This window comes from Falco peregrinus, chromosome 1, assembly GCF_023634155.1.
Source record: "Falco peregrinus isolate bFalPer1 chromosome 1, bFalPer1.pri, whole genome shotgun sequence".
Taxonomy (NCBI): Eukaryota; Metazoa; Chordata; class Aves; order Falconiformes; family Falconidae; genus Falco; species Falco peregrinus.
This window is the reverse complement of record NC_073721.1, coordinates 64,085,912-64,101,677: the sequence shown is the minus strand read 5'-3', so window position 1 is coordinate 64,101,677 and position 15,766 is coordinate 64,085,912. Positions and strand designations below refer to the sequence as shown.

The 15,766-nt window shown below is 38.7% G+C and overlaps 1 protein-coding gene across 26 annotated transcripts in view; it reads left to right on the top strand.

Moving 5' to 3' along the window:
- The window catches only part of NRXN3 (neurexin 3), a 1,021,997-nt gene that overhangs the window by 1,001,877 nt on the left and 4,354 nt on the right, over positions 1–15,766 (top strand). The window contains exon 24 of one of the 26 annotated variants that reach the window (XM_055812522.1): positions 9,485–10,210. The exons of the other annotated variants lie outside the window; for them this stretch is intronic. Within the exon in view, the coding sequence (XP_055668497.1) occupies positions 9,485–9,594 (110 nt within the window). The 3' untranslated portion in view covers positions 9,595–10,210. Of the gene's footprint in view, positions 1–9,484; positions 10,211–15,766 lie in introns of those variants that run through there. 26 annotated transcript variants of the gene reach the window in all.

Here is a 15,766-nt window from a genome sequence, read left to right as displayed (position 1 = left end):
CCCTCTCCAGCTTTCTTATAGCCCCCTTTAGGTACTGGAAGCTGCTCTAAAGGTCTCCCAGCGCCTTCTCTTCTCCAGGCTGAACAACCCCAACTCTCTCAGTCTGTCTCCACAGGAGAGGTGCTCCAGCCCCCTGAGCATCTTCATGGCCTTCCTCTGGACTCGCTCCAACAGGTCCATGTCCTTCTTATGTTAGGGGCCCCAGATATTAATGTCATTGATATTAAAGTAGGTTAGCTTTTGGAATGAGGTCTGTTTCTCTTCTAATCTAATCTGTTATGAAAACAGAGCAAATACCCTTCCCAGCCACTTTCTTGCTATAATGCAACCTCTGATAAACAGCTTACAGCTTTGGCTTCTGAATCACAGTAGAGTTTATTCCAGTCATTCACTATGTTGAAAAAGAGGATTCAAACTTGCCTGCAGCAGCCTTTCACCACTGTAATCCTGAACTTTCAAAAGGAAATCTGCAAAAACGGCCCCCTCTCTTTATGCTTCTGCACTTCCTGGCTAGCATTAAACTTGCCCATAAAAACAAGCAAACAAGAAGTTCTGCCAAAAATCCATCCAAAATGCCTGAATCACAGCACTATCCCCTCTTGTCTTTTCCAAATGACAGACAGAACCAGCTCACATGTTGAAAGCTCTGTACAAAGGACTCCCCTGCAGTGCTTCAGAGCTAGTGAGTTCATACGTTAGTTGGCTCTATGGTATTTCTGATGCAGTTACAAGTGCTGCCTAGTAGGAGAATTGACGTCAAAGCATGGATTAATAGTCATTGCCATTCTGTCTCCAAACACCTCTGCTTGAGTTCTCAAGGGGATTCTGGTGCGTTTAAACATTAGTATAATCAAAAGGAAAGAGCATCTCGCATCCTCTGAACTGACGTGAGAGAACAGCACCAACCTTACTGCTCGAAAGGCTGGCGTTCCCTTTCTAACTTTTCAGAGGAAGAGCTGGGGCTGCATTTATTTGTGACTACTCAATATCAGGATTTCTACCGAGGATTTTCTACCACTTCCCAGTGGCAATTTGGTAGAATCTATCAGCAGCCTACTTGGTGCTGATCTTCTCATCAGTAACAGGCCCTTATGTAACATTTCTCCCTCTGGGTAACCGGGTATTAAAGCCTTGGTGTACCCAACGTCAACTCATTTTGCTGATGGGGAACCTGGCCCAGCCTTTTCAGTGTGGCTGTGAGGCAATCCTTGTATTAATCCTGAGGAATATTTTGACTTGTTCTTGGCTGAGGAGACTGCAGGGCTTGTCCTCAATTCTGAAGTCCCAAAGACTTCTTGTAGCATGAGGAAAATTACAGATCAAAAATTTCTGTTAAGTCCTGTCTAATTCATTTGAAGTGCCACAGCTGGCACTGAGGTATTTTCCTCTGCATTCTTCAGGTTTTGTTCAGGCTAGTCAATTCCCCGGTACAATTTTGCACTGTTGAGATTTAACTTCTACTATGGGAACAACATTTTGGGGGTGTTTCCCTTTTTTTCACTTTTGATATGACAATGAATTATTCCAATTTAATCTACAGCAGAGCATACTTTGACATCCAAAGCCCAAAGAAGAGTAACATTGTGGGCAGGGCTGTACCACTGGATAAGGCATCATCTGGAAGATGTGCTAAAATTCCATGATTTATTGCAGGTTTTCTACATTAGTTTGAATAGGTCACTTCAGTTCTTAGTTCTTACACCTCAAATATGCTAGAAGTAGATGTAAAAGTACTCATACTCAATAGAAGAGAACACACAGATAGTTATTGTGCTGTTTTCAGTAGTGTTTATGGGCATAGTTTATTGTTTCTTCTCAGTTATTGCAATATTTAGCTTGATGTAATTTCAAAGGAAATTGTGTATTGTTTCTAGTTGGAGTTCATCACCACGTCTGTATAGCCAAACATCCATTAACACCCCTGTTTTCTTCTACAGCTTGTCAAAAAAAAAAAAAAAAATTACTCAGTGCAGTGTGTATGCTGTTAAAGGTCCTTGTTAAAGGTTTGTAGTAGGACTGTTTCCCATGTATCCTCAAGAATAAGCTGCAGCTGCTTCACCAGAGAGACTTAAAAAGTTAAGTGCTTTAGATCTTGAATGTCTTCCAGAGAGATAAGTAGTGCCTGGGATGATCCTGGATTATTCGGCCATCTAAGAAGTGGACAACATTTTTCTTTGTATGCTTTCGCTTTGCTTTGTTTTGTTTACAGCTCCAAGATACAAGCACTGCAGCTATCCCTGGATACAAGCTGTGAGTGCAGGTTCTTCCCAGCACTTATTTCTGTCTGTAAGAGGAGCAGGAAACAGTAAAAGAAGAAGGGTTACTGAGGGCAGAACTAGGATCACTACTTTGCTATCAGAAGAGAAGTTTACGTTCTTTGCAAGAGAAAGCGTTTGGTTTGAATCTACTATGCTTTGGTTCCTCCTCTCTCAAAGCAGGGAAGGAAGCTCCATCCACCCAGTCACTCACAGCTGGACTAGCTGCAGACTCTGAGAATGTAATGTGCTTATGCTAGATGAGGGATGAATTAAGTTACTCTGTAGAATCTTTCAACAGAAATGGCAAGTGTAGCCTAGCATCCGAGGGATTAAAAATATTGCACTGAAATGGGTCCTGCCTACTTCTGAAGTTCACCAGAACTGATTTCTCAAAGAATCCAGTGTGAAAATAGATACATCAGAAATTACGTATGAATAAAGGAGATCATAGGAATAACTTATGCATAAGTTAACTTGGGTGTACAACTCTCACAGAGGATAATGTGCAGTCAACAGTAAGGTTAAGAACAAAACAGCATTTGTGAAGTATCCAGATCTTCTTGTGGTTATGATTTAGCTGTACCTAAGAAAGTATTTGTATACCAGCAAAGTAGGCACCATTTCCAACTATCTCAATATGGCGTAGCCTCCTTACATAGATGCATATTTCAGGTGTCTTTTAGGATCTGGACATTCAAATCAGTCCTGAATCCAAGAACTTCCTAAATTCTTCAATGTTCTCATGTAATTATCCCCGGCAAGTTATGCAAGACAGAAGTTTCATACACTTCTGTGATGTATATGAATGTGCCTGGTGATCCCTTAGCTTATTTCAGAGCTGTCTTGGTATGTTTGCTGGGTGCCTTCTAAGAAGGTGATATTAAAAGGTATGACAGTATAAGACTTCTTGGGATACAACTACCAAGAAGGAATTTGGTAGTCATGGAATATTCACTGTCATTTGGACAAACTGATGGCACTTTTCTTTTTACCTGGCTACTTCATAGCTGTAGGCATTGAAGAAAGGAGGGGACACTAAGATACCCTTGCTGCTCTATGTTTGCAGATAAACGGAAACTTACGTACAATTTAATATACCATAAATACGCAGGAAATTGCTGCATGGGTTTACACCAAAGATAGTAAACTATTCCTGCTGCCACTCAAATTACTGGATGGAGTTCTGCTACTGAGTTTGTCAGTATGAGGATCTGGTTTGTAGTTGCAAAATCCTGCAGGATTCAGAAAGACTTCTTCCCATGTGGCTGACATTTGGGATTAAATAAGTTTAGCTTTACATAAAAAAGCCTTAGTTGGCCTGACTACAAATGTCAGTTTTCAGTCTTTCAAAAAACCATATCAGATCCTTCTCCCAGGAGAAAGGCGGTTGAGTAGGGATGCATGGGAAGAATGCTTTCAGGCCGGTGATATTGGATGGGCTGCTAAGCACTGGCAGCATCAAAATACTCTTTGGTTTGGAGGAATCTGGAAAGGTAATAAGCTTACGGCCAACACCTGAAAAATTCGGAGAGCCATGGTGGTTTAGCCCTGGGATGTCCTTAGCTCTGATGATAACTGTAAATATGCTTTTCTATTTGATAGTTGTCTAGCTTATTGCTATAAAGAAGCCCCGTTAATTAATTCTTACACACAAACAGGATGGCATGTGGGACTTTGTCAGTGGTGCTCATGTAGATATTCTTACTATAGATTAGCTTTTTTATTTCTGAGCTTCAGATGTGCCTGTAGGCTTAGAATGAAAGAGCTTTATGCCAGTAGAAACAGCTGGTGCAAGGGAGATGATATAACTAATTTATCTTCATAGGCTATTCCTATCTCTCTGTGTTTTGTAGTGGACCAGCTAACCAAATACTGTTCTTTCATGGTTTAAATTAGTGCGGGTAGCCGATGAGAATCACAGGAACAGATTTTTGTTCTGAGTTGGGGGTAGAGATGAGGGGTTTGCCTTGAAAATTAGTATTTGCCTCCTATTAATCTGTGAGCTATTTGTTATTTGTGGACTGCTAAGCATTCATTTGGCTGGAAGTCTGAAAAATACTGCTCTGAGAAAGGTTAAGAGCATACAAGAATGAACAGGTTGTTCTGGGAGCTACTACAAGCAGGAACGACCATCTAGAAATACCACACTTCCCAGATTCCTACCAGAATCCCTTACTTGCCTTCTCTTTTGGGACTTTGTCCTGTAGAGCACTCTCCCCGCTTCTGCTCGCTTTCTCGTGGTTTCCTCGTATAGCTGCTAATGACTGAGTTGTGGGCAATCAGAAAACCCATGCTGGTTCTGTAGCTCTTAGGAGGGTTTCCTGCTGGATCTAGCCTTTCTAGTATTTATATTAGGAAGTGATAAATTCACTAACCTTTAAACAGCTGTAGAGCATATTTAACCAGTTTTACGGGGAGGGAGAGAACCACGTCTCTTAGTCCGTGTTTGTCTATGTATTTATTTCACAGTGAAATCACTGGAAGTGGGGAAGATTCTTCTCTTCCTTGGTGTACAGACATATGCCTGAAGTGCAGATTTTTGCATGGCTTTTTTTTTCACCCTTATGTATATTAATGTATACTTCTGCTACCAAAATATTCTAGCCAGAGGAGAAAATGCTGCCGACACATCTTGATGCTAAAAGCAGATGCATAGCTAACACTGCCTTTTTCTCTATTGTGTAGGTAAACTTTTTACAGAAAAATGAGCACTTTTCAGTTCACTGAAAATACTCTGTTTGTTTCTTTTCACTGATATTTTGATAGTATCAGCTGCTTAGAAGTGTGTGTCATTAGTATCCTTGCCCAACACATATGGCTTTACATGACCCCAAAAGGGTGCTGCCTGTTATATCAAGTAAACTTATGAAGGTTACAGCAGCTGGGGAGCCCAGATTACACAGGGGTGAAATGCATGCTCCCTTTTAGTCCTGAAAGTCTTGGGTCCCCTTCTAATTAGGTCAAAGTACAAAAAATTTAAAAAATAATTTCCTGGCCTTGTCCTTGTTTTGCAATTATGGCATATAAAAATACAGAAAGAAAAATAAGCCGAATAAGGAGGGATGCATGATTAAGCCAGCAGGGAATCCTGGGCATTTGAAGTACATCAACAGTATAGCTGGCCAGCTAGATCAGAAGAAGCAGCTGATGCATCTGGTTAATAATGAGACACATAATGAGATAATGAGATACATTGATAGAGTTGTGTTGCAGTGCACAGAACTCAGTTAACATGGGGTTCAGTGTGTTAGGGGAGAAATAAACTGTCAGCTTGCTGGAGCCCGAGGACCAGAGTGGTAGGAGACATGGAGAATCCAGAGGTTAGCAAGAATCCGGAGCGAGTAATGCAGCCCTAGATCCTAATTTACTATCTACCATGTCGCTCTTTAACATACAGAGAAATAGGCATTATCTTTGCCAGCAGCATTTTAAAATGCAACTTGAAAACAAAAAATGAGAAAATCAAACTTAATAATTAAAGCTGCTGAACAAGGGGCTTTTTGTAAAAAATGTGGATTTTTTTCACTTGAAAAAGTTGGCTATCTTGGCTCAGTCCTTCAAACAAGAAGCTTGTAAGCCTGGATAGTACAGATGCTTCTGTTCCCAGGCCTTCCATCTACTTTAAGTTTTTGAAAATAAAAGAAGGATGCAATGGTTATACTTTTTAATCTTTGTTTTTCTGAGGAATAATTTGCTAAATGTTAAGTAATAAAATATTGTGTAGCTTCATGCGGAAACATTTAGGATCCAATTTTCAAATTAGAACATCTAGTTTTGACTATTAACAGCTAGATTTTTTTTAAAAGATTGGAGAAGATTTTCCTAGCCTCAACAGAAATTGCTGGACCCAGATTTTCCAAAGAACTGTTCAAGCACCTCCATATTGACTGAGTAAAGAAAAAATTGCTTTGCACCGTTCAAATCCTCTTGTAAGTCTAACATCAAGATGTCCTTTACAAAATCTTGTCATCTCTTTAAGTGTCTCTGGCTCCACTTGTGGTTCTTTAGCTCTTTTGATCTTTCAGGCAGTAAAAGGCTTCCCCAGGCCCCCATGCAATGGGTTAGGCATTTATTGTCAAACAGGGCAGAAGCATTTGCTGGAGTCGCCTGACACAGCCTGCACAGTTGGCAACCAGACCCATGCCTTACAGTCGGTTTTGCATCAAAGAGAAGGCACTCAGTTCAAATGTGCTGAAGGGGGTATTTCGCTCCTCTGAAAATCCAGCGGCAAGTCATGACAAATGCTGATTAAAATTCAAAGCTTAAATGCCTCTTTGTGAAACTCCCGAAGTAGAATTAAACCAGAAGCTCCGAATCCTGGTAGGGAGTGGTGTCCAGGGACACTAGCCTTGAAACCTTACCAAATAAAAATCTCCACTGAGGTCTGCAAAGGCCTCAATTCTGTCTTTTTTTTTTTTTTTTTTCTATTCCTAACCAATTTTTTCTGATCCACAAATGAATTCCCCAAATTTCCTATGTCAACCAATGTTTTGCTTCCTGTAACCTGCATGTTCTGTCCCTGGGATCACCCTGACCAGGTTTCCTCTTTGGTTGGACCTTTTCCCTTCCCAATATGTTATTTAAAGGGATGTAGGAGACGACAGGTCCAGTGCAGTCTTCCAGCAAAGGCATGGTACATTCCAGCTCCAGATGCACCGTGCTTTGATAGTCAGCGCAGCCTCATCACTTCTGCAGCAGGAGCTAAAAGTCTTCTTGTAGAACTCCTCTCAGAACTGTATGCTTTCCAGTAATGCATCTAAAACCAATCTAGGCATCTAGGTTATTTAATTTTTGTGGGGGTTTATGCTTATTTAACGTTCTCCAAAACTAATCCTGATCTGTCAGTGGCTTTAAGGTGCTATTGTTCCTCATGTTAACAAGCAGCAAAACATCCTACCTGTTTGTTACCATATTTGTACAAAAGTAGCCCTGGCCACATCTACAGGGCAAATAGCCCCATTCCTCCCAGAAACTGGAGCTCAAGATAGCCACCTACTTCCACTGGTCAGCGGTAAGATGACCATTATGACGGGTTATGAAATGATCTTGCTGACAGTCCTGACAGAAAGCTAAGGTACATGCAGTGCTTATAGCCTGCTTTTCCCATTTCCTGGAGAGATGCATTGTGGACATGGTCCAAAGCTTATATAAAACGTTTGCCCTCTCCTAAAACATCAGACAGACCAGGTTGTTTTGCTGGGGTCCTGAGCTCCTTTGTAGAAGGACTCTGATGGCAGGATGATGGTCTTTATACGAGAAAAATACGGACATCGTATGTGTTTCCCTGGGAATTCAGAGGAAGCTGAGGACACCGCTAGGACATAGAATATTTGGATTTTAGAAGACTTAGATAGCATCCATTAGAAATATCTTCTTGAACTTTAAAACCTTTTGTAGCATAGGAGAAACTACTCTCAGTGCTAATGCTAGCAGCAGCAGGTTTGCCTATGCAAAACCATATGGCCTTAGTACCAAATACTGCTGGCTGGTGAGCCCCCAGCTGTAATCGTGGGCAGCACGCCCGAATAACTGCTCACCACTTCAAATAAATATTCTCTATTTGCTCAAGCTGATCAGCACTTACAGGAATAAGCCCAGCCTTTACGGGAATAAGCCCAGTCTGACTAGGCAGAAAAATAAATGCCACTGATTTGGGGAATACCCTGGAGAGTTAAGGCCAGAATAAGTGCTGGAGTCTGGAATTTTGAGTGTTTGATCAAAATACAAGGTCATAGGGTGAAAAGAGCATCCTAGCATAGCTTATGATTTCTCCTCACCCTTTTCCCCTTCCAGCCTCCCGCAGAAATGCAGAGAACCCTCTGGAATGTGTTTTGCCCTTTCTGGAGAGGCATGGATGGTACACGCCTCCCCCTCCCCCAACCTCCTGCCCACCCCCCAAGTCCTTGCTTGCTGTTCTGTTTTTCTACTTTCCCTAAATGCAACTTACTTTAAGCATGCATTATTATTAACATCCTACAGTAAAATTAAGCTATTATATAACCCATTTGTCGATCTCAGCCAATTTCTTCTCTTTTTCTATGTCTATTTATGACGTACATCCAGACTGCACGTCCTTTTTTTTCCTCTCCATGTTTATTTTGAAAAGAAGCGATTAAAAAAAAAAGATCTATTAAAAAAAAAAGCAACATTGGAGGGTGGTGGGTCTTTTTGGCCAACAATTGAAAGCAAATTTAAATGGGAGGGGGAGGGAAGGAAAGAGAATCCAATTCTTAACAAAAAAAAATAAATTCCAAATTATGAAAGTGTCCCTAGACTGCTTTGTCTGTTCCTTTCAATGTGTGCATCTGGTTCATTCATCTTTGAAAGTGTGTGGAATAATTTTTTCTTTAAAAATACAAATTTAAAACTCCACAATTTTTTTATCTCCCTTCTTCCTGGGACAAAAATGCTCTTTTTAATTAATTGCTTTTTTTTTTAGTATATCTCTACATAGTTACATTTTGATGTATTTCTTTTCAATGGTTGAATTTCTATCTTAGATTTGGTTTGTTCCAATCTAATAATGAAAAAAAAAACAACAAACAAACAAAACAAAAGAGTTATGAATTGTTTTCTGCAGTTTTTCCCTCTATTTCCCTCTTTAAATGAGGAACTACTTCACTGGCAGAATCCTACAGCTGTATTTTTGAGATTCTCTGGAGAATCCGAATATGAAAGCGATCCAATTTGAGAATGGGGAAGGGGTGTGCCAACACAGTCATTACATTAAAAACAGTGATTTGATGTGCTCAAGAAATAATTGTCTCAAATTATTGAGAATATTGATGTCAATTTCATGGTTTCAGAAAAGCTGGTTCTTAGAAGAAGGAGGCTGTGGGTAGCTACAGATGAAGTTGTTCTAATTCCAATGCATAAAACTAGTTTCCTTGTTTTTTTGTTTTACTCTCTGGCTATTATTATTATTATTATTATTATTATTATTATTATTATTATTATTATTGCTATTATTATTACTATTATTAGTTTATGTATTTTTACTGCTATTTTTAGTAGGGAAAAGTTTTAACTGCTTTTATAATTTGAGACTCTTTAATGAAAATGTAAATATTAATAATATAATTATTAATTTTTTGTAACTTGCATGTTGAAGAAGTTGCAGCTTAGGGTTTGTGAGATTGTCAATGTTAGAGTTCTGTTCTTTCTTTTTGTTGATGGGCATGAATATGCTCATTTGTTTTTGTATATTGCCCATCCCTTCCTTACAGCCAGAAGCTCTAATGCTGCTAGATCACTCCGCACCGCCCTTACATGGACATGGCAACTGACTTACACATTCACTCCCATCATCTTCATCTCCTGTGTAGTACACTCATAGATTCTTACACTCCCACTCCATCCACCCTAGGCATTTTTTCTTCCCATAAGTTCCCCTCCACCACCCCTTTCTTTAGCATTGTTAAGATTTCATGTGCAGTCATCCATTCCTTAAAACACACACACACAAAAATTATAGAAAAAAAGAAAATGTTTAAAAAAATATATATTGAATTGACCAAAAAGGCAAAAAAGCAACAAACTTTGCTTATCAAAAAACATTATATATGTAGATATGCAGACAAGCAAAAGTAAATTCTATAAAATGTACAGGATTTTTCAACTGTAATATGCTAACAACTTTACATAAGGTAAAAAAATACAACCAAAAAACAGCAGAAAAAAAACAAGTTCAAATTTGTTAAGGTGCAAGATTTTTTTCTTTTCATGTTATGTGGTGTGGATGTATGTGTTGTTGCCTCCCTGTATCGCCCTTTGTTGTAAAACAATTATATTAAAAAAAATAATAAACATTTTGCTAAAAAAGTTTTTAAGAAACAACAACGAAAAATAAGCAAGTTACAAGAATGTGGCAATGCTACTTGTCCAAGAGCATTCTTACACAACTTTCTTTTGTAAATTTTTCCTTTCATGCCAAAAAACATGCGGGCAATTTGTTGATGTAAGTTGACTGTTATGAAATCAATGTGGTATGCTTTCTAAATATTTTTATGTATTTTTGATGAGTTGTTTTTAAAGGAAATAATGTTTTTGATTTTCATAATTATTTTTTTTTCAGTTCTTGTAGGTTTTAATCTTTCTTTTGCTGATGAAGTGAATGACTTGTTATGTTTTTTCCTTTTTCTGACCTTGTTGCTGTGGCATTTTTATTTTCTAGTATATGGTTTTGTTTTAGGAAAAATGTATATGTTCATTTTTATTTTTATTTTTTTATCAGTCTGTATTTGCCTTTATGTTATGTGCCTTTTGTATATTGTTGGTTACCGGACTGTATTGTGCATAGGAGGGGGTGAAGGAGCCTGTGGTAGTTTGCTGCTATCCTTTCTCGGTCCCTTTCTAGAGCTTTCTTTCACCTTTCCCAAAGTGAATCACCAGTAATGCTACTTTCTGTCATGCTACTTAAATTGCACGTAGCCTGGTGGTGTAGCCTTCATGTCAAGTAAAAAACCAATGAGATTTCTTTAGCTTTTTGGTAGCTCTCAGGGTCTTCTTACTGCATCTCAACATCATTCCTACTTTATTCCTATGAAAGTGTTTGACTTCTATCAATTTCCTCCATTGCTGATTATCTGCCCAACATCCAGTCAAAATGATACTCTCAAGTGTACTCTTACCAGGCAAACGCAGACATCGTACTATGGCTAGTATCAGGCTTGCTAATATCATCCAGAACTGGTACATTTGGCAGACACTTTCCTACTGAAACTCACGTCCTGAACCTCTGCAACTCCCTTGCTTCAAAAGATATTTAAATTAATTCCTTTAAAAAACAGTGAGTGAAAGAAAGAAACTGTACTCCCTTACAAGCACGTATGTTTTCACCATTCCTGCATAGTAATGCTGTGCTCAGTAGGTATCTTACGTTCAGCTGTCGGGTCCCTTGAACAACTGATGCTGAAAACAGAACAAATCATTATGCTGAGTAGGAAGCTGTCACCAATTAATTGTAAAAGTTTAAACTAACAGTGGGAGATGGAAGAGGACATGTTCCAATGGGTTCAGAGCAGCTCAGTGTCTGGGCACCGAAGTACTTACTTTTGCTCTAGAATCCTGCCTGCGGACACGATGTCGGGTCCTTTCTGGAAGGTATTAATATCTGTTTGATTGGAACTGCACAAAGGTGACCAAGAATTTACAGCAATGAAGCACAGCCCAGCATTAATATGGGATTCATGACCTCCCAAATGCTTTACCTTCCTGTTGCTTGTGAGCCGTGCATTAGGAGGCACTGCAATAACTAATGTCTTTTAATATCACCTGGAGGACTTGGGAAAGCATTTCAACTAACTCCACCAGAAATACAGTTTTAGCTAATCACTTTGAGGACTATATGTTCTCTGAAAGGAACAGGAGATATTTGAGATGAAAAGTTGCAGTATTCCATTGTGGAAATGATGTTTTCCCCACTGCTACTGACTGTCAATTGCAATTAAATCAGACTGCAGAGAGTAGAAAATATTAAGAATGTTCATCTACCAGGTTTCATGATAGCTTCGTCTTTGCTGTGAATTGGGGACTATGTTCTGAATAATTTCCCCTTTTTATCCTCAGAGGACTCAAAGGAGAATTAACTAAAATACCATTAGACTGAAATTTATGAACTCAGTCATTTAATAAGGAATTACTGTGTTGATACAGAGGGGGAAAAGGTAAGGAGTTATTTTCTGTGGCAAATATTTCGTACTGAGAGTGGAGTCAAACTTCAGAGGAACAGCATAAGAATAAAATGAAAGTGACAAACTTGGGATGCAGAATTTCAAGTGCCTGCAGGAACAGATGAGTTGTGCAGCCTTCATGGATGGCATTTAAAAGCTCTTCAGCCACACCTGCAAAAGAGAGAGACGATAAGGGTGTGTCCCTTATCACCGTCAGGAGAAGATTAATCTTTCAGGCTTCATTTTTGTGTGACTTTTGTCCTGCATCAGTGTGATGCCTCAGACTCCAGTGAAGTAGTTGTGGCTCTAAAGATGAAAGCCGGCGGCTGCTACAGTTTTTCAGGTTTGGGGTTTTTTTTCTTGGGTTTTTTTTGGTTAGTGTTTTTTCTTTTTTTTTTTTTTTTTTGGTGCCCTCTGCATTCATGACTCACCCACAACATCCTCACAGTTCATAAGGCTTCTATTAAATTTTTAACACTGTCTTTTCCAGTGGCAGAGAACTCTTACTGGAGATCAGCCCCAGAAGTATGAATTATATATCTATAAATATGCTCATAAAGCAAAAAGCAGGGCAGCTCCAAGGCTAAACTAGACCTTTTATATCCCCAATGATCTTGGTAGTTTAAAGAAAAGCACAACTCCATGAAAATAGTATATGTGCTATATTTAAACTCTAATTTTTAAGGAATATATGCACACTGTGTTTGCTTTGTGAAATGAGAAAACCAAGGAGAGCACTGAGCTGCTGGGTACAATGTTTCCCACCCTGCAGACCTTGGTTCTCTCGGTGCTGCTTCCAGTTTGCTGTTCAGTAACTTTTTTGCCACTCTGCTGTTGATGGGCAAACTAATTTTGCACCTATATCACTCAAGTATTTTATCTGTTTCCCTTTTGTGTTTTGGTTTTTTTTTTTTCTTTGGCATCGTGCTGTCAACAGAAGCTTTTTAAAAAACATGATTCTGTTTGGGAAATATCCATTCCTTCCTTAGGAGAGAAAGCACAGAGTAGGTGAATAACAAATCTGGAAACTCCTTGTGAAATCTTTAGATTGCTGTAGTAATCCTGAATTTGCAGTGTACCAGTGAACACTGTTAGCTGGTGCTTAGCACCCAACATTAAAAAGGGGGAAAGAAACCTGTAACTATCAGGAAACAGCCCATATCATCCACAAACACAATATTTCTCACCAGTTTCACAGTTTCTTCCACTACAGACAGAAAGAAAAAAAAAAAAAAATCCAGGCATCATTACCACCCTTACAGCTATCTCCCTGATACTCCCCAAAAGCATGTTGTCTTAAGTAAATGTAACAAATTCCTTGATGGAGAAGTGATTCCTAATGAAGGACCTGTAACAGTGTCTTTATTTCTTTAGTATACAGCTAAACATAGTATGGATCATTGGACAATTTGGAAAAAAACTAGAGATGAGATTAAATAATTGTATGGGAAATCAAAGTTAATCCAGTCTTCCTGGTATGAAAGTTATTTCTCTTCGCACATACATTGTGAGATAAAAACTTTGTAAAACTCATCCCTGATTCTAGCCTATTGTCTTCCGTTCAACTGACCTGCTGGAATCAAAAAGCTCCTATCTGCACTCCATCACTTATGTGAAACCCCACCTCCCATAGCAACTCTAACAACTTTTCTTAACGTTTCAGGAAGACCATGATCATTTTTATAGTTGCGGTAGTCTTGATCATTCACTCAAGTCCTCAACGGCAACAAAAACTGTAGAACTATGACCTAGTTTGTAAAGGCAAGGGTTACTGGGGCACAAGATCTTCATATTAATAAGATGTTTCTGATTCCTTCAAGAAAATGAATCATTAATAGGACCAAAAGAATTTGTCTTTGGAAGAAAACTGCCAAAAATATTGTCCCTGTGGGTCGCAGATCAACTGCATGCCTATTCTGTGTGCCAGTACAATAGATTTTAAGAGCAAAGGCACTTTAGTGCTCTAGATGAGAAATTAAAAGCTGCCAAACTGATTTTTTTCCAGTTGGGTGTCACAGATGGTGAATGAAAATTACAGAAGAATACTACTTTTTAACAGCAAAACACTGATATTAAAAAATCATTTAAGGAGACACTACCTATCCCTGACTTTCTGGAACTTAACTTCCCCAGTCATCCAAGCTGGTGTAATGCAGACTTAAATGCTGTATTTTTATTCATTTTTTACCAGGCTCACAGATGATCTTTACCTCTGGGGCATACTCCGAGTTTATCCTGAGACCACCTGTTTGCATAAATTATAGATGCCCTACTCTAACCATGGATAGGGCTTCTGGACATATATAAATCATATTACATGCCCTAGTTTCTACATTGCACAGAAAACAGCTCAGATGCACGAGCACAAAATACTATGTAGCCATTTGGCAGACTGCACTTTCAGCATTTTACATAATTTTTTTGAGGATATGTAGTTTGAAGAGATTGGCATTATTTTACACATATGATGCTTATTTCTTCATCCTCTCTCCAGTAACAAAAGTGGTATGAACATCCTGAGGAAACTCAGAAAACTAAACAACATATTCAAATTGCTCCTTTGTATCTTAGCTTAAAATTAACTTTGCATGAAAGTATCCAAAGTACCATATTTCTTAGTTTGTCCTCATTTCCACCTTGGTACCTCTGAGAAAAATCTGGCTGTTTCAATTGATTAAACTGTGTCACCACTTAGTTTCTCATTAAGGATAAGAAGAGGCCATACCGTTAGTTCAGCTATCCAGATTTAATCAAACTGTTACATAACATTTTCAGTATATTGCTATCTTCAGTATGTAATTTGTTCAAATATATTGCTCTCCAAATATATTTAGAAGGGATTATGATTTTAAACTGTATTCTTTAGAGAACCCCCAAGGCCATTACTGGCAGTATTCAATGGGAACCAAGTGCATGTAGTACGGTGTAGACAAGAGAGAGCAGAATTTTTACCCGGATGCCGTTCAGCATTCTAATAATGCCAAATTGTTCATCAGCAGTTATTAACACATAAGTAAAAGCCAGAATTATTTATTTAGAAACTAAAATTCCTTTCTCACAGCTTTCCTTAAGCAATGGTGAGTATAAACCAAATTTTCCCATGCATTAGAAATACTTCTTAACTGGGTTGCGCTCCTCAGATGAACTCTTCAATTCATATTTAAAGCAGCTAACTTAAGTGGCTGGGCAAAGAAAAATTACTCAAAGGAGAATCTATACACAAACTTTAAAAACAATATGGCTTACCCTAAAAATGTGTCAGCAACCTGTCAGCATTAGACTGTGCAATCTGAACTAGATAAATTAATTATGCCTCCACATCAGAATAAAACAGTGGCGTGTTAATTACCCATAGGCTCCGAAGTACAGTCACATTACAACATATAGACAAAACAGGACTACTGCCCTAAAAGTAGCAATATTGCTGCTCAGAAGCCAAATCTTAGAAATGATGCACTGATTTTCCTGTTTCAGTTGCAGTTTACACTCTGGTAAGGTACAAATGTTATAGCTATAGCTTCGTAGACCTTAAGTCTGCCTCGTTTTTGGTCCTCTGTAGGTAGCCATCATGTTAGGAAAACACAGCACTGATCACAGCTATCTGTGTATCAAGAAGTAACAATAGGTGTGAAGACAACTTCTACAGTACAGTCCTGGGCTCAAGTGCTAATTTGAGTCATCAGAGTCCTTATTCAGTTATATCATCAATCACAATAAAGTCTATCTTACGTTTTTAATCAAATTATAGTAAAAGAATATCAAGAAGAAATGAAGATGAAGACAGTATGGCATTAGCAGGCCCAAAAGATGCAAGGAAAGGGGCAACCCTGGTGTCCA